The sequence below is a fragment of the Erinaceus europaeus genome, chromosome 2, assembly GCF_950295315.1.
Source record: "Erinaceus europaeus chromosome 2, mEriEur2.1, whole genome shotgun sequence".
In the NCBI taxonomy this organism is placed as follows: Eukaryota; Metazoa; Chordata; class Mammalia; order Eulipotyphla; family Erinaceidae; genus Erinaceus; species Erinaceus europaeus.
This window is the reverse complement of record NC_080163.1, coordinates 87600648-87624631: the sequence shown is the minus strand read 5'-3', so window position 1 is coordinate 87624631 and position 23984 is coordinate 87600648. Positions and strand designations below refer to the sequence as shown.

The following is a 23984-nucleotide window of genomic DNA, read 5'->3' as shown; positions in this document are numbered from 1 at the left end:
CAGGTGAGGACTGGGGACTTGAACCCTTATCCTCATAAATGGTAACATGTGTTTTCTACCCAGAGCTACTACCTGACCTCCAAAAAAGCAAGATTTTATCTTTTTTTTTTCCCCCAAGCTGAATAGTAGGCTATTGTGTGTGTGTGTCTGTGTATTACAACTTCATCTATTCATCCATTGTTGGGCACTGGACTGTTTCCATATCTGTAACAGTTACAAGCTTTACTCCTGTGTCTAGGCATGAAAGCTAGATCTGGTACTTAGAAAAACTGTTATCTAGGTTGCGGAGACAGCATAATGGTTATACAAATAGTCTTTCATAACTGAGCCAGAACTGAGCCAGGCTCTGGGAAAACAAGGACACCACCACCTTGTAATCCAAAGCCATATATGTTGTGCCGATGTATTTCTTTTGGATATCCTCACTATAAAATTATGATATTAACCCATCCCTATAGTCTACTGGGCTTTTTAAGTTTTAAATGAATTAATAAATGCAGAGAATTAAAACAATTTATGCAACACAGTAAAAAAAATAAACATGTTTATTAGACCTGCATTTGATTGTAATATTTACATAATAAAAAAATCTGTCCATGCCAGTAAAAGAAGGGCTTTTCTTGCAAATTATTAGAATTCATTCAGAATATTCTAACTTTAGAAATTATTTCAAAAGAACATGTAAATACACCACTCCTCACGTAAGTTACAAGTGGACTAACATGAAATTCAAAGACTAGGGCAGGTAATTGTTAGTCATTAGTAGAGGAGTTGTGAAGCTTGAGCTAGATGAGTTCTGCACTGATTTTCCTTTTTATCCTGAAACTTGGTAGCTATTTAGTGACTTCCCTGTTTCTGTCTTTATATGCTAAGCTTACAATAAGGGAAATACATTTAGCCTTACTGTGGGAGTAGCAAAAATATTTATTATATTTATTTCTGGATTCTTGTACCAGGATGACAGAAAATTCAGTAGATTATCTTGATAATAATTTATTTCATATAACAAAAAAGAGTTTATGTTTCTATTTTTTCAATGGAGGCACAAAGATAAACAGGTTTTAAGTGTAGAGACATGAGCACTGATTGCTTATTATCTTAAGTTATTTTGATTTCATTATCCAGGTAAATGTTTCTGTTTCTTACTCTGCTTTGACAATTATGTTTGTTGGAGGGCACCAACTATCATTTTCCAAGAAACCCATGTTCTTACATATCTGCCTTTCTACTCTCAAATTTTCTGCACTGTTCAATTCAGAATCTGGAGTTGGTTCATTATTTGCATGCAATATATAGTGGAGAAAGACAACAGAGATAGCAAATGCAGACTTCTTCTCATCAATTAAAATGCTTAATTGCAAGACAGCAAGAGAGTTAACTTGGATATTGTGCTTTTATTCTTTTTGAGATAGAAGGTAAGATACAGAGTAAGTATGAGACAGAGACAGAGAGAAAGAGAACAAGAGACATAGTAACACTCTTCCACCCCTTATAAAGCTTCAGCCCTGCAGATACTCCCATATGGCAGCCCAGGATTCGAACTCAGGTCTTTTTTTGAAATTTTATTTTTTTTGAAAAATTAATTTTTAAGCGCTTTAAAAAGACCATTGTGAAAAGTAGGGGTGCTTCATATGTGCCGTATCTCACACACAGTGTGTGGAGAGTGAGATTCCCTGACCTTTGGTCTTAGGTTGGGAGCCAGGAACTCGAACTGGGGTCCTTACACATCATACTATGTGCGCTTAACCCAGTGTGCTGCCTCCTGACCCCCACAATGCCTATTTCTTCAAGTATTAGTATAGTATTTAAAATAAACTAACACCATGTGATGAAAACTTGTCTTACGTACTTGGATGTCTGAGCCTTAAAGTCATAAACAGCTTTTGCAGGCAGTTTCTGAAAAAGACGAACAGTTAGCACTGACTTCAATTTTGAACTTTTCTACAGAAAGTAGCTTCACATGAGTTAAGAATATGACAGTAAGGAAATGATTATATATATATATATATAGTAATCCTGTATTAAATAAGATAAACTAGTGTTTCATCTAGATAGTTTAGCTATAACAGGAATATAATAGATAACACTCAAACTACTGAATATTACAGTTCATCTTAGATACTAAAGTAAATGGAAGCCATAATAGAGAAAGGAATAAAATGAGTAAAGAGGATTCTATCCAAACTATAATTTTGACTGTCATCAAAAAATGTTGCTGGTATAACTGTGGAGGGTCAATTGCTCTCTCTTATGTATTCAAACAACTCCTTCTATGTCATAATAAAATGACTGAAAAGAAGTCATGAAGGAAGTAATCCATTTTTTCTAAAGATTAACACAGCAAAGGAACATTAGAATCAGTTTCCCTGCGAAACGAATTGTTGGACAAAAGTATAGACTTCATTAACTTCATTCCCTGAAAGGTTCAGGAATTCTTCAGCTACTTATATTTTCATCATGATATGATATGGCATAGGCCCACTCTCAAGCTTCTAGGATCAAAGGTCTACCTGATACTCCTTGGTCCCCATAGCTAGCTACTCTAGCTCTTTTTTTTACCCACTTCCTAATACTCCCCTCACTCCACTCTCTTACTCCTTAATTCTGGAAAACTAGAAAACCTGGACCATTTTTTAACTTCTTTGAGTGTCTCATAGTCACTGAATTATACCAGACCTGTAGAGATGCTCCTATACTGGAAGCCAGTTCAAAACTAGCTTGTATCAATAATTTCCATCATTGTAGCAATGGTTTCCATCAAACTTTTATGCTTGGAATGGGGGTGTGACTCATTAGTAGAACTCACATGCCCTTCTTACTGAGGTTCTGGGTTTGATCCTTTGTATCACATAAAATGATGGGGCAATGCTCTGTTGTCTTTCAAAAATATTTTTTTTCAAAAGTATAATAATAATAATAATAATGTTCTTCATGGCCATAGTAGTAGAAGCCTGAATTTCTAGCCCTACCTCAGAGCCATGGAGAGGGACAGGGTAGGTGGTTCTCAAGGTCAGTGGTTGTTTTCTTTTTCTTTCTTCTTTTTTTTTTTCAGAAATCTTCTCCAACAAAAACAATGGAGCAAAGAAGATTTATGTAGAGTTTACACTGATTTGCAACACAGTTAACCTGTGGCTCTCTGAAGAATACTGGGCTAGAAATTTGAGCAGGCCAAAAAGTTGGCCATAGAGTGGCCAACTCAACACTCATACTCACTGCTAATCCAGAAATGGGCTTCTGGTCAAGATATAAGGAACTCCTCCTTGCCAAAATTTGGCCATAATTGGGGGAGGGGACATTGCATCTAAGGCCAGACTTGAGATTAATGGAGGCTCTAGGGAAATGGAGGCTCTAATGATCAGGCTATAGGGAAAACTTTGTAGCATTCTGTTATTATTTCTATGTTTTAAATCTGGGTTTGTCACTGGGCATAACTTAGATCAAGTATGTGGCTTTAAAAGAAAACTTTGACTGCTTAAATGAATTACCTCTTTTTCTGGAGTCCCTCTTTTATCCCTTGATGCACTTCTCCCCAGGTCAGTCAGAGTGGATGAGTAACTTCTAGGAGACTCTCGGTCTATTGGAAAGGATAGAATAGGACAGAGTGAATATTCACGTAATGACTGACAAGCAAACTTGTTTAATTGTTCTTCCTGGAGACAACTACTTTTACCTTCAATATGGAGAGACATCACAATAGAAAAGGGGTATAAAACAAATATACGACATACAAAGAGAGCATTTAGAAAGAGGAAATAGCTGAGGTACTGCTGATATAATCATACTTCAGCACCTGGTGAAGGAGGTCTGCAGGTGTCTATATTTCCCTCCCCTGTCTGTCTTCCCCTCCTCTCTCCATTTCTCTCTGTCCTGTCCAACAATGACGACATCAATAACAACAATAATAACTACAACAATAAAAAACAACAAGGGCAACAAAAGGGAAAAATAAATAAATAAATAAGGTAATGGAAAAGAAATGAATATACTGAGTGATGGAAATGAGCCTTTTATACATATAGCTTAAAGATACATTCACAAAAATTTGTATTTCAATTGTGTTCAGTTGTCTATATGGAAAAAAGTATTAGAAAGTTATATTATTCTTCAATTTTCCATTAATTACTATGTTGTCTATGTCAATTTTTCTTCCAGAATGTTTTGGCATATTATCTCCTGTAAAAATGTGAGAAAGTTATTTATTGAGTTAGTGACTTTTAAGTTATATAAAAAGTCAAGGAAAAGGTTAGTTGCTAAACTATTTACACTCATTTTACAACAGAAAAAGCTAATGCAAAGTTGTTGGTCTCTTTAAGGCACTGATATTCAATGGTGGTTTCTGTCTTGAAATCTTCCAGAACTGATAATATGTTCATTCAGTTGAATTTTGGTGCAAATAATTATTGTTTTAACACTAACATTAAACTTCTAAATAGTGTTCTGTTTTGATTTTGGATAAGTAAATTTTTGTGAATAGGTGATCACTTTAAGCCACACATCAAGTCCAAAACCACATGGGCAAACGAGAATTATTCAGTAAGACATATTTGCACAACCAACATTTGCTCTGCAACACACACAGATGTTAAGTGGTTTCACAGCTCAAGAAAGATGAGATGGAAGAATGGAAAAATGAAAGAGTTGGAGGGTGGGTGTTTGAACCACAAGGAAAAAGAAAAGTTCATCCACCTTGGAGATTCAGTACACTCTCATGGTCTTCTTGATGGTAGTTGTTGTTGGTGGTGTCTTGGAAAGAGGCACTGTGAGGCATTCGCCCACAATCATTCTGGTACAACTGACAATGAATAGCACCATCTTGAGGCAGTGAGTGGAAAGGCTGGTGCACGGGGCTCCTTTTCAAAGCTCCAAGGGATGAATTCCTTTCGGGAACATCCGGCAACAGTTCACTGATAAGACGGTGCAATATACTGTTGTCTGGCAAACTCCCCCTTCTCTTTTCAGCCTTAATTTGCTCACAGATGTCTTTAAGGGCTGAGTCTAGAGTCTCAAAAACTGATGCTTTGCATTTTGTTTTTTCAGTTTGTTTTTTGGGAGTGGAATTTTTTTTCCTTCGGAAAGGCACAGGACTGACTAGAAATGCAAGTTTGGAAAGACCAGGGTCCATTTCTTGTCTTCTGGGCTCTTCAATATTTTCATGCTTAGCTCTCTCATGTTTTAACATTGTGGTGAATCGAGTATAGGAGGCAGGGCATCTGCCTTTGCAGGAACTGATGAGATGCCGATGATGGTGGTGGTGATGATGGTGGTGATGGTGGCTGGAGCCATAGAAACTTTCCGAAGAAGTGAATGAAAAGTGATCAAAATCACTCTCACTGCAGAAGGAGGAACCTTCTACGTGAATGTAATCACTATGGTCAGACACGACTCCATCTTGGTCACTGTCAGAAAACTCCACATGAGTTCTTGGCTGCTCATCACTGGTGACCTCAATGTGAATTGGCACCAGGGTTTTAGACATGTAGCTTCTTTGTACCTGAGAAGGATGTCTACTCTGATTCTCTTCCTCCAGCAAAGACTCAATGGAAAATCGCCTTTGGGGACGTAAGCCATTATGCTCTGGTTCCAAGTTTACAGGAGATAGCATTTCATCTCCTAAGTTTGGCATGGACTTGGACTTTTGGATCAACTTCTCAAATTCTGAAATGCGGGTGGGTACCATGTCCCTGGGCACCTCCTCAGTGGAGGACTGGCTCCAGCCATGCAGCAGGCCCGTGTGTTGCTCTTTTTCATACTGCATAATTCTCGATTTCACGGAACAGATCACTTCGGAGTTCATCAAGTCCTTGCGGTTAATGCGGTGCATCTTCTTGTACATTTTCAAAAACCCAGGGGCATTGTGGGCTGACCTGTATCGAAGCCTTGATCTGCCATTACCAAGGCCTTCCTGGAGGTAGGGGGAAGCCCACCTGAGGGGACAGCTCTCCTTGGAGTCCTCTTCGCATAACAGTGAGCCCATACTCTCTGACTTGGCTTTTGGGTCAGGGAAGCTATCACAGTCATCATTTAGGAGGTCATCACAGCTACGCGATTTGATTTTGGGGGAAACTGATTCTTCAGTGCTACTCCAGACCTCTGCATTTTGTCGGGCCATTTGCCAGCCATTTTTGAAAGTAATGGCCCTCTGGGAGTCATCGGGGACATCCAAATGCTGTCTGTAAGTGTTACAGTAATCTAACTCATTGGAAGGGTTGCCATTGAGCCCTGAGTAACTGCAAAGGGATGGACACATTTTGCTATCATCCCCACCTTTTAATCCGGAGCAGCATGGGGTGGTAGAAAAGAGACATTTGAAGAAGTTAAAAGGTTCACAAAGAGGAGAGCATGTCAGTAAGTATCAGATAGTACAGCAAAGAGAAAGCAGTTAGTGTGATTGAATCTAGTAACAGATTGTTATACAGTAGCTTCAACTTTAAAGAAAAAAAAAATCTAAAGTAAGGCAATATATTTTTAGTAAGTATAGCTTTGCAGACAGTAGAGTTAACAAAACTGTGCATCTAAAGCAACAAATATAGCTGATGCATGTATTTTTTTTATTGCATAGCTCATATATCTTTCAGCAAATATGTTTTTCCAAAAACACAGTAGTATCTCTTAGAAGCATGACCTGCTAGTATTTTAAAGATTTAGCAATTGATGTCAAAAGTGTTATGGACTTAATCAACTTAGTAGAGACAGGATTGGAATGCCATTTGATTTATAATAATAGGGAACAGTTTGCATATTTATAGTCAATACTTCCATAACTATATTAAATATTTCTTCATGGACATTATATAGGAAAAAAACTATCAGACAATGCATTTTCAAAATTTCAAAATCAAGGTATTGTGAACTACCACTCCTATAATTTTTTGCAAAAAAAAAATAATGCCTCTTTTTAAAAAGCAATTTACCCCTTAAATTACTCTACCTTTAACCTTCATAAGTAGATTGATTTCATAAGGATAACTGGATAAAGTTTAAAACTTCACGAAGGTCAAATAATCTTATTACTTAAAAATCATTCACAGTTTAGTAATAGAGAGCTTAATGTGACCTCAATTTGGAATACATATCAAAATACATTATTTTATTTTTGTTTTGCAGAGTTAACTGATAAATGGAAGGCCAAATTATACCTAGTTGGGCATTTTCTTCTTAGAAAGAAAACTTGTGGAAGCAAGTATCTCTGTGAATAGACCCTGCCTAATAATCTTCCTCAAATTCCTCAAAAGCAGACAATAAGCACATAATAATAAGTACATAATATTTGGCAGAAGATTTATGCTCCCTAGGATAAATGGAAACATCTAAATTTATCAAATACTTAAATTTTTGGTGCTGTCCAAACATAACAAATTGATGGCACTATAGGATGCCATTTGTTACCATAGGATATTAATTTGCATAAGTGAGTGGAAAGGAATAAAGGCAGCTGCTAATTTGAGGAAAGATCCTGAAGGGGGCTCCCTTTTAGTCTTTTATTTGGTGTTTGCAGCACTGACTATTGAAAAGACTGGCGCTCCTACTTCTCCTGACTTCATCATCAAAGCAGGGCAAAGTAAGGGGTGGGGAGATGGCTCAGCCTGGTAGAGCACCAATTTGCAATGAAAATAAGTCAGCTACCATTTAGCTTTAATTACCATGTGGTATTTTTATCACCCACATTTGACAACTGTAGTTGAATCTGTGCTATTTTATTGAAACTCTCATATGCTTCTCTTGTCTTTTTCTTTTTAATCTTTTTTTTGAAACACATTTGTTATTTACTTATACATTTCTTTATTTTTGGATATATACATACACACACACACACACACACACACACACACACACACATATATATATATATATATAGAGAGAGAGAGAGACAGGCAGACAGACAGAAAGAGAGATAGAGAGAGACAGAGAGAGAGAAATTGAGAGGGGAGGGAGAAATACAGAGGGAGAGAGCAAGACACTCACCACTCATGAAACTTCTCCCTTCAGGTGAAATAGGGGCTTGAACCCAGTTCCTTGCACACAGCAATGTGTGCACTTAACCAGGTGCACCACTACCCAACCCTTCTTGTATTTTTCAACCTTATAAAATTGCAAGAGACAGAAGTTCTCCAATTTTGTTTAATTCTAAGTATGTATAGATACTGGTTTAATGTTCAGTCTCCATCAGGCTGTGTTACTGTTATAATGGCACCAAGCAATATTTTAGGACCTGAAGAAGAAACTTATCTCGTCTCAACACCCTCAGTGAATTTCCAGAGAGGAGATGGGCCATATGGATTTGGTGACAGTTTCCTTTTTAATTATGGCTTGAAACCAGGTAGTTCTTACTAAGAGACTATGGCTAACTGAATTCTGTGTTAGAACATATGCATTTTCTACTGTTTATATGAGTGCTGACCAACATAACAGGCAAGTAACTAAAGAAATGACTTCAATAGGTTCAAATTTTCTTTCTTGAATTAATTTAATAAAAAACCCAGTTTGTATTTTGGGTGACACTTTTCTTGGGTGTTGCTTTTAATTCCTAGTTCTACATTTGATTGAATAACTAAAGAAATGACTTCAATAGGTTCAAATTTTCTTTCTTGAATTAATTTAATAAAAAACCCAGTTTGTATTTTGGGTGACACTTTTCTTGGGTGTTGCTTTTAATTCCTAGTTCTACATTTGATTAAATTCACTAGTTCTAGTGTAGCAACATAAGAAAAATAGGACAATATGTGAATGTTTAAAAATTTAATATTATAATAGCCTGACAATAAATTGTTTGATATTTCTTTTTTTTTTTCAAAAACCACAAATTTAGAAGTCATAGCATTAAGTAATTATAAGAGTACTTTAATCTTCCCAAATGGCTCACCAGTCTGATTAATTAGTAGTTTAGGTAGGAAGAAAACTGCTGTTTTGAAACTCTATTTAAGGCACTATAGTTAAGTGCTAAACATCTCTGGTCAGTTATCACTGGTCATGGCACTCTAAGGTTAAAACTTAGACTGGTGAATTGTTTACACTTCAGTCCACTTGTTGCTTACCTTTTGCTCTTGATGGGGAAGAAGGAGAATAACCAATGAAAGATTTTGTCAGGGTGTCACTGGGTCCCTGGAAGTCTGCTCGACTTGGGCTTGTCCTGCTTACACTTTGTTCTCCCAAGCTCCTGGGCGGCCCCACTGCAGGTTCGCTCTTCCTCCTTTTCCTAAAGTCACTGGCCAAGCTTGCAGAACTGCAAGGAATAAACAGCATCAGTGTGGCTGGTATTGTAGGAGGTTACATGGTATCAGAAAGACTTGTGGAAAATGCTCGTTATAGTGGTATAATTCCTACCCATTATCCAAAATTGGCAGTTCTTATGAATTCCTGTTATCTTTCTTTCTTTCTTCCTCTTTTTTTTTTTTTTTGCCTCTAGGTTTATTGCTGGGGATCAGTGCGGGCATTACAAATCTACTGCTCCCATTTTATTGGATAGGACAGAGAGAAATTGAGACAGGAGGGGAAGACAGAGAGGGGGAGAGAAAGATAGACACCTGCAGACCTGCTTCACCGCCTGTGAAGCGACTCCCCTGCATGTGGGGAGCTGGGTGGGGGCTGGAACCTGATCCTTGAGCAGGTCCTTGTACTTTGTATTCTGTGTGCTTAAGCCAGTGTGCCACCACTCAGCTGCCCCGTTATCTTTCTTTATAAGAGTCTTAAAACAATTATAGACTGATAAATATTAGGCATAGATATGCTATGATATTTTATAGTGTTGTAAATCAATGTTGAATCAAGAAAAATAATGGGCTTTTAGAACAGTTTGTTTACAGAAAAATTGATTTTGACTGGGCAGTACAGAGGGTTCCCATCTAATTCCTTTCCCCCCTTGCACTACACTTCCCTTATTATATGCATTTTCTACTACTGGAATATATTGGTTATAACCAACAAACCATATTAATGCATTGCTATTGAAGTAAGTGAAATTTATAGTTTAAATTACTTTTCACGTTTGTGTTAAAAAAAACATGTGAATTTAGAAAAATAGATAAGGACAAGATAAGGACATGTGTTAATCATCACTGTAACATATAGAATAGCTTTACTGTTGTGAAAGTCTTGTGTTCTACCTCTAAAATTCTTTTCACTTCATGAATGCTTAACTGATTTTAATTTTTTTATTTTACTATGTCCAAATCTGCTTTCTCCAGAATGTCATGTTAGTGGAATCACGCAGTATGGAGTCTTTTCAGATTGGCTTCTTTATTTAGCAAATATACTTCCCAGATTCTCCAGTGTCTTTTGTTATGGTCAGAGTGCTCATTTTTGGGTTAATATTTCATTTTATTCATTTTTTATTAGGGGGATTAATTGTTTATAGTATACAGCTGTTGGTAAATATTTCATTTTATTTATGTATTAATGAGAGAGAGAGAGAGAGTGAGAGAAAGAAATGAGAGAGAGAAAATAAGAAAGATATGAGAGATCCAGAATGTCAGTCAGGAATATGGGGTGTTGGGGATTGAATTTAGGACTCTCTGTATGTAAGTCCTGCTCTCTACTACTACACAACCTCCAAGACTATAGTTCATTTCTATTTTTATTGCTGAATAATGTTTCATTATATGACTGTACCACAGTTTGATTATCCATTTATCCATTGAAGGACATCTTGGATATTTCCAAGTTTTAGTATTTATGAGTGAAGTTGTTAATAATTATTTACTGAAGGTTTCTGTGTTTATATAATCTTTTAAAGTAAAAATTCTATGAGTATAACATGTTGTAACACAATTCTGTGTTTTGATTTGTATCATGTTTCTTTTCCTTGTAAACAATAGCTTCAACAGAACTAATATATGCAGAAGTGAGTGACAAAATAGAGGAAAAGATTGAAAAAAGATAAAATATTGTGAGACAAATTTTCTAACCTCAAGAATTTCCAATGGTTTTACCTAATAATCTTTATTTTAAAACTTTATATGAGAATTCCAAAATTTCTTATTTAAATAAAGAATTGCAAGTAGTCAGGTTAACAAAAGGATTGGCTTAGTTATGTAAGATGCTATAAACAGTCTACAATGGAAGGGAATTTTTATTATGGTTCTGAGCATATGTATAGTATCTTTTAAGACAAAAATGCCAGACAAATATATAAACTTATACTATCAATATTAGCAACATGGCAAGGATATAAAGAAAAAGGAACCAGTTTTGACGGGAATGCAAAGCAGTTAGAACTCTGTGGAGAACAGTATGGAGGTTTCTCAAATATGAAAAGTGGATTAACCATATGATCCATCAATTTCACTGCACTAATCTGACATACGCACCCCTATGTGCATTGATGCACTATTTATAACAACTAAGGTATGACAGCAGTCCAAGAGGCCAATGATGAATGAGTGGATGAAAGTTGTGGTATGTACACATAATTATTCAATTATTACTCAGCTATAAGAAACGACGAAACGTTGCTATGTGTATCAAAATGGATAGGATTTTGCTAAGTGGAATAAGTCAGAAAAAGAAAGCCTAATATTGAATGATTTCACTCACATGCGGTATATAAATAGAACAAGGCAGAATCAGGTGGTGGCTCACCTGGTAAACTGCACACATTGCAATGCACTAAGATCTAGGTTCAACCAACTAGGTTCCCCCTATTGTTGGGGAGAAGCTTCAAAAGGAAACCCTCTTCTCTCTCTCTCCCTTTGTCTCTCAACCTCTATCAAAAGGAATGATAAAATGGCCACTGGGAATGGTAGAGTCATGTAGCCACTGCGCCCCACCAATAACTCTGGCAGTAAACAGAATAAAACAAAACAGAAAAACTGTGAAGGAAACAAACGAAGTCAAACCAAACCAAACCCTTCTAAGATTCTAACAACAGAACTGAGGTTTCCAGAAAAGGAAGAGGATAAGCAGGAGGCTAAATGGACTGTGGTGGAGGGATATTGTACATTGATGATGTATTGCATGTGGTGTAGTGACATGCACATGATCATTTAAAATGATGATGAAACAAAACCAAACCATGAGGCATTTCCCTTAAAATAAAAATAAATGATAGCATAATCTTCATTATTATTTCAATGAATAGGATCATTACTGGAAAAGGAGTAACTGCTATCAAATATCTTGTTTGCTTAATACAACAAGATCCTTACCTGGTTGGTCTTTCCAGGCTTCTGTCTATAGATTGATACAAGGAGGCCTGTTAAAACAGAATAATAACTCTGTAAACATTTTTACTGCCGAATATCCCATGTGTTCATGGACATTAAATTGGGAATCCTAAAAAGAATATTACTAAAATTGAGTTTAGAAAATATCTTGGAAGATCATGAAGATGTTTTCCCAAAAAAGAAACCATGTAACTTGATTTCTACTTTTTCTCCTACTTTTTTTTTCTTTTATAGTAAAACTACACTGTGTTTTCTGTGTAACTGAAATTATAGTTAGGTATTATTTTTAAAATGCAAAATTTAAGAATGGAAAAATAGTTCCCTTGGACAGTGTGCCTACTTTGCCATATACATGACTCAGGTTCAAGTCCAGCCTCCACTGCACTGAAGGGGGTTTCAGTACTGTCATACCTTTCCTTCCCTTCCCTCTGTCTTTCTGTCTCTATCTGAAAAAATCAAAAGTGAAGGAAAATCCCTGGAGATAAACACACACACACACACATGCACACACACAGGCACACACACAGGCACACACACATGAAATTTTAATGATAAGATTTGGCTTGAAATTAAATTATATATACTGGTTCTCAAATTATGTATGGACTTATATTTTTAAAATTAGTTTAGCTTAGTGTTAAGTAAGTGCTTAGTTAAGCCAAAATATAACCTTTTTGTAGTACTTTTACTTTTTACTTTTACTTTTACTTTTGAAAGTAAAAACTTTCAAAAGTTTTTATCAAAAAATTAACTCTCCATGGTTGTTGGAACAAGGAAAGATTAGATAGTTCAGATTGTCACATGAGCCTAAATGTTTATCACACACACCACTTTCATAGTCCTTCATTTTATGTAGTACAATGAAATAAATAAATATTAAGCATAAGTGTGAGATACAAATGTTTCAGTCATGTAAGCATTTACTGGAATACTTGCTGAAGTATCTAAAAGGCAAGAGAGAACAAACATTTACTGAATACTTGAGGTATTGCAGTGCAGAAGGTAGATAGCTTAATGGTTATGCAAAGAGACTCTCATGCCTGAGGCTCCAAAGTCCCAGGTTCAATCCCCTCTGTACCACCATAAGCCAAAACTGAGCAGTGCTCTGGTAAAAAAAATGTTGAAGTATTGTAAAATGGGTGTGTACAGAAATGATAGCAAATATGCATAATGGTGTTGACTTCAGACATCAATGATGATCAACTCTTCACAACAAAAAAAGTCTCTCACTGATAAAAAAAAAATGGAAATCCTGGCTTGAAAATGCTCCTTTGTATGAAAGGTATAAATGCTAGCCAGATAGACAGGATCTGACAAATACTATCTTGTTGGTCTCACATAGAAATATCATACCAGATTATTAAAAATAACACATAGTGGAACCTAAGCAACTGTTTTAACTCCATTTTTTAAATTAGCATTAAACTAAAGTTTCTTCTATTAACTGATATTTTTATTTAATTTTATCTTAGTGAATGAGAATTAATATTTTTCAGATCTCCAAACAAACAAACAAAAAAATCTCTCTGCAAGGGAATACTCCTTTTTTTTAAACAAAAAGCATATTTTCTTAAAAATTGTGTTCTAGTATTTTGAATCCTTGAAAATACTTTGATTCCTACATTCTCAAAAATCATAAAAATCAGAAAAAAAACCTGTTCATTAATTTGATAAGCAAGCAGTTAATAAATATACCCAGATAGTTAAACTGTGATTTAGAAATAATAGGTCTATATATTGATAGAAGAGCCACAGTGAAAAGCCTCAGTGCATTGTTATCTGAATGAATCACAGCTTCCATGGGACATCTGCCCATAAGCCACAAGCGAGGATCAAAAAATGTCAGTTTCAGGACATTGTCAGAGCATCCCTAGAAGGATCAGGTAATTTTAAGTTCCAGCATGTGATGAGCCTAAACAATGTGCAACTTTATGTAGATTCAAAAAAACCACCCAGTACTAAACTATAAAAAAAGCAATAGGAGCAGTGGTGCCCCTGGTAGAGAGGACATGTTACAATGCACAAAAACATAAGGTTCAAGGTTTCAGTCCTTCAGGGGAAAAACTTCCTAAGTGGTGAAGCAGCACTGCAGGTGTCTTTCTCTCTCCCTATTTCTCCATTCCCTATTCATTTCTCTCCATCTCTATCCAATATATAAATAAATTTTAAAAAGAAAAACAATAAGGAGTTTAGACTGATGACTAAATACATGCATAATCATTATGAATAGACCTCTTAAAATGAAAATTGTCTACAGAAAATAGGTGTAAGTCATTTTTCCTCTTGTGATCCAGTAGACTGGGTATGATAACACTGCTAAAAAAGTCCATAATTAACAACTTCTCAGTATATTGATGCATAAAAGTTTGTTATTCATGGGGTATACTAGGTGCTCATAAAGGGTAGCTAATGGAATGCCTAATGGATTACATATTTTTCCAGAAATATTGTAACTGAAAGACATTTAAGGCAGAATTCAGAACCTACTGCTTTTACTATGAAAAAACATGATGTTAACATATAACATGTTCTCAGAATTACATGGCACTTCCTTTGAGTCCTAAAGCTATCATTGTAAATCATTATAACCATAGTTATAACCAAAGTGGTTTAGGTGACATTTTTGATATCACCTTAACATTAGAAAATGCATAAAGATATCAGTGATCTTGGGAAGACTAATACAGTTTACAGTGGAGGGAATGGGGAGAGAATTCTTTTGGTGGGAATCGTGTGGAATAAGACACATTACCTTCTAATTTTGTAAATCAATAATCACTAATAGAACTAGTCAATAAAAAGAAGAAAATGTTTAAAGTTTCTACTATATTTACAAACAAGAACTACTATGTACTGTTACTAGAGAATTCACTCCACAGAGATCAATTGTTAACTGGCAGAGTCTCAAGGAGATCCAATAGATGATGGTGGATAAATTTTAATACTTTAGTGGTGGAAAAGAGAAGTCAAGTGAAAAAACACTGCTAAGATATATATAATAATATAAACTGTTATCTCAATACAAACAGAAAAAGGCACAGGTACTGGGTGGTAGCATACCTTGTTGAGTGAATACATTTCAAAGCACAAGGACATGGGTTCAAGCCCCCAGTCCCCATTTGCGGGAGGGGAGGAGCTTCACTAGCAGTGAAGTAGTGCTGTGTGAAACTCCCTCTCAGTCACTCCTACCCCTCTTAATTTCAATCTCTCCTATCAAGTATGTAAGTAAATATTAAAAAACCAATAAACAGCACTAAAATAGTATTAAGTAATTTGTTTCTAAGATAAATTGAACTCTATATCTCTTGGAAATTCTAGGAAATGTGATATAAAGAAAATAACACAGAAACAAATGTTAAGAGATTTGTATTTTATTTTTTTCAGCATCTCACCATGTGATTTTAGACATATTTCTCAAAATTGTAAGATTCTACTTTTATTGAATAAAAAAAATGAGCGAGTTGGACTTGGTGATCTCTAAATTCCATTTCAGTGCATAAAAACCAACCAGCTTAAAAACAATATTAGAAATATCTGAGCAAATTGAATTTCAAAGTGAATTCTTTGTTCATATGTTGAAATGATACTATTTCTTCATTGTGATGACATGACACACAGGTAGAATTGCTTGTTGTTTTTTATTTTCTTCAGATAATATGTCTTTTTATAAAATACAAACTTTTAGAAATGACTGAGTTAAATAGCCCAGGGTGTTCCTGATTATTCTACTTTTTATTTATTGTATAATTATTTCAACCATTTCTCTGTTTTCACATGACTTTATGCATACGCCTCAGAGGGAATTATTTGGAATTTCAATTAAAACTCTAGAAATTTAGCTATTGCCTCATGAAAACATGCCTGCAATTTCTCAATTATAATTCCCATTTGTTATTGGTGGTTTTTCAGCATAAGCAGACTACTAGTTTTATTTTCCAGTTGCATATGTTTAATAGCGTTAAGATTTTTCAATGAAAACAAGATATTTATTAAGTATTTTTGCATCTACTAAAGATTACTGTGCAAAACCAAGTTTATCCACTTTACTCTCGTCCTAACTACTTGTAAGAATCTGTTTAATGAGGCTTTAATGTAGCTAGTATTGGGCAAGTTTTATGTCTTCTAACTAGTTACAAATAGTCTATAAGCAAATTTGTTTTTCTTTGCAGAGAGAGGGTAAAAACTTTTTAGTTTGGATTCTTTTGCCTTTTCATGCTCTCTTTGACTAATTCCCATAAAATTTCACATTGCCTGGCATGCTTCTTCTTCTTTTCACATCTAGCAGATTGTCACACATTTTCTTGTGCAGAGATGGACAAATATATTTCCTCTCATATACCAGTAATAATCTATTATAGTGGCTGCTTGGTTTACAGTGTGTGTGTGTGTGTGTGTGGGTGAATAGGTAATGTCCATCGAGAGTGTGGAATTGGAATGTTGTGACATGTGTGCCAGTTGTTTGTCAATCTTAGTCTTGATTTTACAGAATGAGGAAATTTACAAATTACAGCTAGGAAAATGAAACAATTAAAATGAGATTTGTAAATTCACAAGTCACAAGCATCTACATATCAAAGGATCTTAACTTATTCCACATGATGATAAAATGACTCTGAGAAGCTTTTTAGTAGTCTATTCCTCAATTTACTCAAGACAGGCTGTCATTTATGCACTAAGATTTTGAACTGTAGTGGTCATACTGCTGGACAGCAGAACTGCAACCAGTAGTTCTGCAGGCAGCTATAATTGGAATGTTGGAATGATTCTTTACTTACATTAAGAAAGAGCCAACAACTTTGGAATAATTAGAGTCTAGGGAATGATTCTGGGTATAACACAATGATACAAAGAGAGATTTACAAAAATAGATCAGATTTTATAGTGATTTTCAAACACGCATGTTCAGAACCATAGTAACAGGGCCCAAGACAGAAATCTGAAAAAGAGAATAATTTATTTTTTACCTCATTTGAAACACCAGAAGAATGATCTTGAACATAGTCCAAAGCCTTTTTAGGAGGCTGGATGTAGGTGCATCACATAAGAAGTGTAGAGATGGAATGGAGGAGAATCAATGGCAGCAAGGAATGAACATGTGGAAAAGGTGACAACAGTTAGAAATTGAGTGCAGAAAGCATCAGGTACACTTAAGAGTGGCATGAATGGAGCAAAATGGGGGTAGTTTAGGAGTAAGAGTGCAACTTTCATATATAGTCTCAAGCATGGGGCAGAATTACTAGCGATTTGATTAGTATAAATTCATTTCATCAAATCGAAATTAGCAAGTAGATAGCTTGCATGCTGGTGAGTTTTCACGTGTGGCTGACAATGATTATAGACAATGCTGATTATTTAGGCTCAGAGTAGAAAGCAGTATAGCCTCTATAGACTGTCTAATAAAAATAATAATTGTGCTAGGTTTTTTTTCTCTTTGAAATATAGTGTACCTATAAAAATATGTAGATACTAATTAAGAAAAAAATGATAGGAAACATTATTTCTACTAGGTATAGAAATTTTAGGAAAAATTCTTTAGTTTATATCTATTCACAGTCACTTTTGGTCCAGGTCAATAAGATGATTAATTAAACTAAGTCTCCTTCATATTTCAAAGGACAAAAGGATCTACCATAACTGCTTAGTATGCAATATATGACCAGCATGGAAGTATATAAAACAATATGTAATACTGTTTAAAAGCATTATGGCACTCTCTAATCTTCAATAAAACTTTTGAGGGGGGTATAATTGATATGTTCTTTAAGTCTCAGAAACATCAGAACAGAAGATAAAATGTGTGACTAGGAAAAAAAGTGTAACCAGTACACACCAAAGACACTGTTGTTGGTAAATAAAATTTCTCAACGAAATTTGGGTTAATAAAGGAAATTGTTGTCTGTGGCTTGGGTTGACCCTTCACCCCAAACAGATGAGATAACTCTCATAAAGTCCACCTTGGTTGGATTTGGGGATTAAAGATTTAACGACTTAATTAGTAAGACTAGAAATCAGGGTTCATAGGCTCCCTCCCCCACCTTCCTTATATCCCTATTATGAATGGGGCATTTTATAGTGGGGGGATTCTGGAAGTATGTTTAGTGGTATTTCCTCAGGTTCTTAAATACTAGATATAAAACCCAGCACTCTCCAGGAGCTTAGTGACTACTTAGCAAATGGACACTACAATAATAGTAATTCTTACTGGCAGTGTTAATCTTCTGATTGAACTAGATTCAAGTAGACTGTAAACAAATGCAAATCATAATTTTGTAACAACTCCTTAAAGACTCTAATATAGAAACTATTTCAATGCACTGAATTTGAAATTTATTAGACATAAGATATTCCTCATGCAGGATTTGGTGGTAAAGAAAAAAAATACTGTGAATGTCTGAGTATGTTTAAGCATTTGGTACAGAGTGTGAGCTAAGTTGTGCCAAATTTGTGTTTGTAGCAGCTATGCCTCTTGTTTTCTCTAAATGACCTCTGTCTCTTCTGATAATAACATGTTTTATAAATCAAACAACATTGTCCTAAGGCTCTTATGTTAATAGTCTAGCCTCACTTACCGGACGTCCAAACTCCAGTTCTGAAAAGAATTTATACCAGGGTTCATTTTCTAAATCTATGTCATCTGGATTTATGCGATCAGTCTGGAGCAGATGTGAAGGAAAAGGGAAGGAAAAGGCACACTGAGCTAAGTGAGGGAAATGCTGTGTGGTATGAAAAATACACGCGCGCATTCACACACAGACATGCATCAACTCTCATCCAACAAATCTCAGCTGGAAAGAACAAAAGGAGTAAAGTAAAATGAGCAAAATTAAGACTTGAAGATGGCCTTCAACGGCATCACTTTGACACCCCTAGCCCAAGTCAGGTATTGCTAAACTACGGAGATATATTCTGAGAACATCAGAGTCTAAGCATAGAAACCTAGTTGGTATAAACTTTCTACACAGTTAGGCTATCTAGAACTGACGGGGCCCTGTCATCCTACACTTGGTCCTTCACTCACAACTGAATGTTGTTAAGTAATGCACAACTGCATTTCCTCTGTACACCAATTACAGTTTTATTCTCAGCTTGATGCATAAACTATGAAAAATTCTCTGTGACAGCAAGAAGGAACATAGACAGCACACTAGACAGGCTCAATTCAGTACTACATAGCTCTCCTAGATGAGTCACTGCCCTTCTCTGCTCTCATTGGTCACAACATTCAAGTCCATAGCCTGCAACTTGTTGACAATTTGACAGTTTGCTAAGGGGTGGGCAGATGGAAGGCCTTGGGTGGGCTCAGGGGAGGGGATACAACATGTAGGGAGAGTGAGAGATGCTGTAGTTGTTAGGGCTCTATTGGCAAGAAGAACCTGGGGTTGGGGTGAGAGAGAAAAGGGGCAGTAAAATGGAGTTGGGGTGGGGTGAGTATCCTACCATTGACTGCTGTCTTCACCTATATACCACTAAACTTCCTGACAGGCATTAGAAAAGGCAAAGATGAAGGAGCTCACCCAGATGGGAGAAAGAGCCTGGGCACAGGGGCCTGGTGTGGGGATGTCACTCCTGGGTGGAGGGGAGGGGCTAACCGTTACTTCGCCATATGGTGAAATAGAAATAGGTTTCCGGCCAGGTTCTCTTGGAACAGGTGTTGGAGATGGTAGAAGAGGGGGCTGGAAGACAGAGAGGTGAGGGGAAAACTGATTTATTAGAAATAGATTCTGAATGGAGTCAAGAGGACACCACCTAGCAGTGCTTTGTGCCCCTGCTTGAACTAAGGCAGAGGATCAGAACAGTAAAACATGTCCTGATAACTCACCAATGGTCTGGACTACTGAAAAGATCTGAAGACAAGGAGCTTCTCAAAAAGTGAAGGCAAGTTGTGCTTTATGAGAGGCCCTATGTATCACTGTGTTGAGCTAGAGAAGCAGATGTGCACAGGAGTAGGTTGTTCACAGCACTGTGGTGGATTAAGGGCAGAGAAAAGGGTAAGAATAGAATTCTACCTTGATTTGGTGGAATCTCTCATTTACAGAAAAGGGCAAGTCTGGTAATTGCCCAGCTCCCTTTTAATAGTTTCTTTTCCTCTTCCTTTTCCCCTTCAGTCCCTCCATCATCTCTGTCCCTTCCTCTCTCCCTTCCCTCTCTCTTTCAGAGAGAAAGAGAGAGAGAGAGGAAGGATAGAATAGAATAGAATAGAATAGAATAGAATAGAATAGAATAGAATAGAATAGAATAGAATAGAATAGAATAGAACAGAGTAGAGTAGAAAGAATAGCACTATAGTGGGGGGATAGTCAGGCTTGAACCTGGATCATGATTATGATCATGGCAAATAGCATACTGTCAGGGCCAGGTGGTAGGATATTTGGTTGAACACACATGTTACCATGTGCAAGGACCTGGTTTCAAGACCCTGGTCCCCACCTGTAGGGGGCAAGCCTCACAGAAGTCTCTCCCTCTGTATTTCCCCCTTCACTCTTTTTAAAATATTTAATTTTATTTTAATGAGAGAGAGAGAGAGAGAGAGAGAGAGAGAGGGAGAGAGAGAGAGAGAGAGAGAGAGAGAGACCAGAATACTGCTCTGAGACCAGAGTACTGCTCTGCTCTGGTTTATGGTGGTGCTGGGGATTGAGCCTGTGACCTCAATGCCTCAGGCATGAACATATTTTGTAGAACCATCATGCTGTCTCCCTAGTCCACCCTGACTCTTTCCAATTTCTCTTTGTTCTGTCCACTATCTGTGAAAATAAAATAAATAAAGCAACAAAACAAAACAAAAACAAAACACCAAATCAGCATACCACCCAAGTGAACTATTTCATTGGCTCTCCCTCTTGCTGTACTTAAGGTAGAAAAAGTAGGAGTTTCCATAGAGCCACTTTGAAAAAACACATGCACACATGCAGTAACTTTAGTAACAGAAGAGATTCAAGAGAATGTACTTTACCTAGTGAGTAGCTTTTAAATAATATTTTCCCCACTTAATTGATTTTATATTTAAAAAGGGTTGCTACAAAACAACATGTGGGTTTACTACTTCTTTGATAATGTATTACATATGATATCAAATAAACAAGGTAAATTTATACAGTAGTATTTTAAGTCAGGGGGAAAACAACCCCAGCCACTCATCTAGTTATTTACCTGGACATCCATATCATTTCCTTACAAGTTTGAAAGTCATGCAAGAACTTCCACTAAGTACATTTCAAGTCTGGAAGAAATGTTCTACAAACTTAAGTAGTGGGAGTTTTGACATACGCTAAATTCAAACAAAACCATTATTTTGATGCTAGCTTGTACAGGTGAGTGTTATTGACTTGTTGCATTACCAGCAATTTTGCTAATAGAACAGATCTGCATTCAAAAACCAGTTATACCCCAAGTATTTTAGAGATATGCTTTTTATTCAGTCTTTTATAGTATTAGATTATAATGCTAGTTAGCTACAGAAAGTGATAGAAAAGTTTGACATATCATAACAAAAGAGTGAAAGGGACTAAGTTTTCCAAAAACATGTGATGACTATAATGACAAAGACCATGAAATAAATCTGGAAAATATTTACAATGTCATGCTAAGTGGGTGAAGTAGGGTAGGACCACCTTCTCATACAACGGTGACAAGGGTTCCATGAAGGGTTGTCTGAACCAAGACAGTAAGAAAACATTCACATCCAAAGAGACCAAGATGGTATACTGACATTGAGACTGTTTGTTCTTTTCTTTCATTAAAATGTTATTTTGATGGTCTGTTTTAAAGGTTTAGAGGCTGTCCTATAAACATTCTAAGAAGCGTTGCAAGAATTTTTTGCAACGCTTTAATTTGCCAATATGACATTTGGCTAACACTTCAGAAGCAACAATTAAATTCATATAAAATATTCTGGTAGTGCATATATTATTTTTATTTAATTAAAATAACTTGATTCGATTTATATCAATTTTATAGTACTAGCTGAGATTTTGAAGTCACTAAGTATTGTTTCTCCAATTATCATTTAAGTAAAAGCTGCAGCATACAACTACTTCACAGAATAGTTTCATTGGAGTTGACTTTTTAGAATAGTTGACATTAGAGAGAACATTCCAGTCAAGTTTGTTCTGTCTATAGAGACTTAGTACTTCCACTGCTTCAACTCACTATTGATGTGAAATGATTAATAATATTGTCAATTCTTGATTTTATAGTCTGATTTCACATGTTTGAGACATTTTAAACAGCAGAGGGCACCAGATTTACTAAACAAATAAGCATTTACCTCTCCTTTAAAACTTCACTTTGACTTCCACCTTAAGACACTGTGTAACAAATGAATATAATAAATTCTGTTTTTTAGAAGTGGATATCTATGCTAGGAAATGGAAAAGGGACTAGAATACCTATCATTTACTCTAAGAATGGAAATTTCCCATGAATTAGGATTAAAAATCTTAATTAGATAAAAAATATAGATAAAAAAATCCAATTCACAGTGATGGTTAGCTGACTAGAAGTCGTATCAACAGAAATTAGCATTTTAACGGACAATTATCTACCTATGTCATTGAGACAAAATGAAGGCACAGATATGAACCTTCAGGATAAAGAAACTCCTAAGTAACAGAATTAGAATTTTCTCTTGGCTATGGCTGGCTTATTTAGATCCCTTAAATATGCTCAAGGAATCAAATATTTTATGTGGCAGTCTAGATTTGCTGCTAAGGTAGACAGATGTGCCATAATCTTACTGATTTAATACTTTCCACACTTAATTTGGAGGTCCCTTTGAGTTTGACATGAATATATCAGCACTCAGAAGCCCATCTGGAAGCTTGGTTATGCTTTACTCTGATGGCTCATAAGAGGCAACAAAAAAGAACAGAGATACTGTTGCATGTCTTTCCAACTATTCTTGGTCTCATGAGTTGAAGAACCCAGGCAATCTGTGCTTCATATGAATGTGTCATTAGTACAAGAAGTGCCTAAGGAAATCTAAAACTCTAAATCACATGTAATTTTTCTTTAAAGGCAACCAAGAGCAAAAAACATTTTTTTTTAGTGATTTTTATCTTTCTACAATTAAAAGCATTTAGTTACTATTGATGTTATAGTCATTCTGTTGTTCTCATCACAGGCATATCGGTTCTATATGTCATTCCAAACAAAACAAAGTTAGATAGAGTATTTCTTGTGGCTTAAATAATAAGATAAAGATCCCCAAGTTATTATAGCATAAGCCTTGAGTAACAGTCTTTATTAACAAAGAAGCCTAGATTCACTGAGGGTTTAAACCACAGGTCAATTCTACATAGTGTTTTTAATGATTGTTCCTTTCTGCTTTTATCATTATGTGCTGATTGAATTATTGTACAGAAAGGTATTATTATCTTCGCTTTATCAAATATTTTTTAAAAGTCCTATCTGTTTTATTTACATTTGTTTTATCTTAACTAATCTATAAACACATCTAGTCTACATGGGCTTTAATGTTTTTCTTTGTCTTGTTTTTAAAATTAATTTATTTTAATGAGAGATACAGAAGAGGAAGAGAGATACTAGAATACTGCTCGGCTCTGGTTTATGGTGGTGCTGGGGAGTGAAACAGGGATCTTGGAGCCTCAGGTATGAAAGCCTCTTTGCACAACTACTATGCTGTCTCCCAGCTCCAATTTAATGTTTTTATTAGTAATCTCAGCTAAGATTTTATATGATTGTTTTATGAAGCAAATTGTAACTCTAGCCAGATAAACATAAATACCTGGTGATTACAAAGTACTTCTCTAGATCAAATATTTGGCTCATTTAATCAAAATTTCTTTTTTTTTTAAAAGATTTTTTTGT

The 23984-nt window shown here is 35.7% G+C and overlaps 1 protein-coding gene across 27 annotated transcripts in view; it reads right to left on the bottom strand.

The window, feature by feature from the left end:
• The window catches only part of SORBS2 (sorbin and SH3 domain containing 2), a 248101-nt gene that overhangs the window by 33306 nt on the left and 190811 nt on the right, over positions 1 to 23984 (bottom strand). For 9 of the 27 annotated variants that reach the window (XM_060183700.1, XM_060183701.1, XM_060183705.1 and 6 more), the window contains 8 exons: positions 19673 to 19831; positions 18728 to 18811; positions 17123 to 17179; positions 12141 to 12187; positions 9033 to 9220; positions 4687 to 6264; positions 3486 to 3574; positions 1850 to 1896 (listed from right to left, as the gene is read on the bottom strand). In XM_060183700.1, coding sequence (XP_060039683.1) covers positions 1850 to 1896; positions 3486 to 3574; positions 4687 to 6264; positions 9033 to 9220; positions 12141 to 12187; positions 17123 to 17179; positions 18728 to 18811; positions 19673 to 19831 — 2249 coding nt within the window. The remainder of the gene's footprint in view (positions 1 to 1849; positions 1897 to 3485; positions 3575 to 4686; positions 6265 to 9032; positions 9221 to 12140; positions 12188 to 17122; positions 17180 to 18727; positions 18812 to 19672; positions 19832 to 23984) is intronic. The other 18 variants (XM_060183719.1, XM_060183729.1, XM_007517674.3 and 15 more) reach the window with 9 other exon arrangements.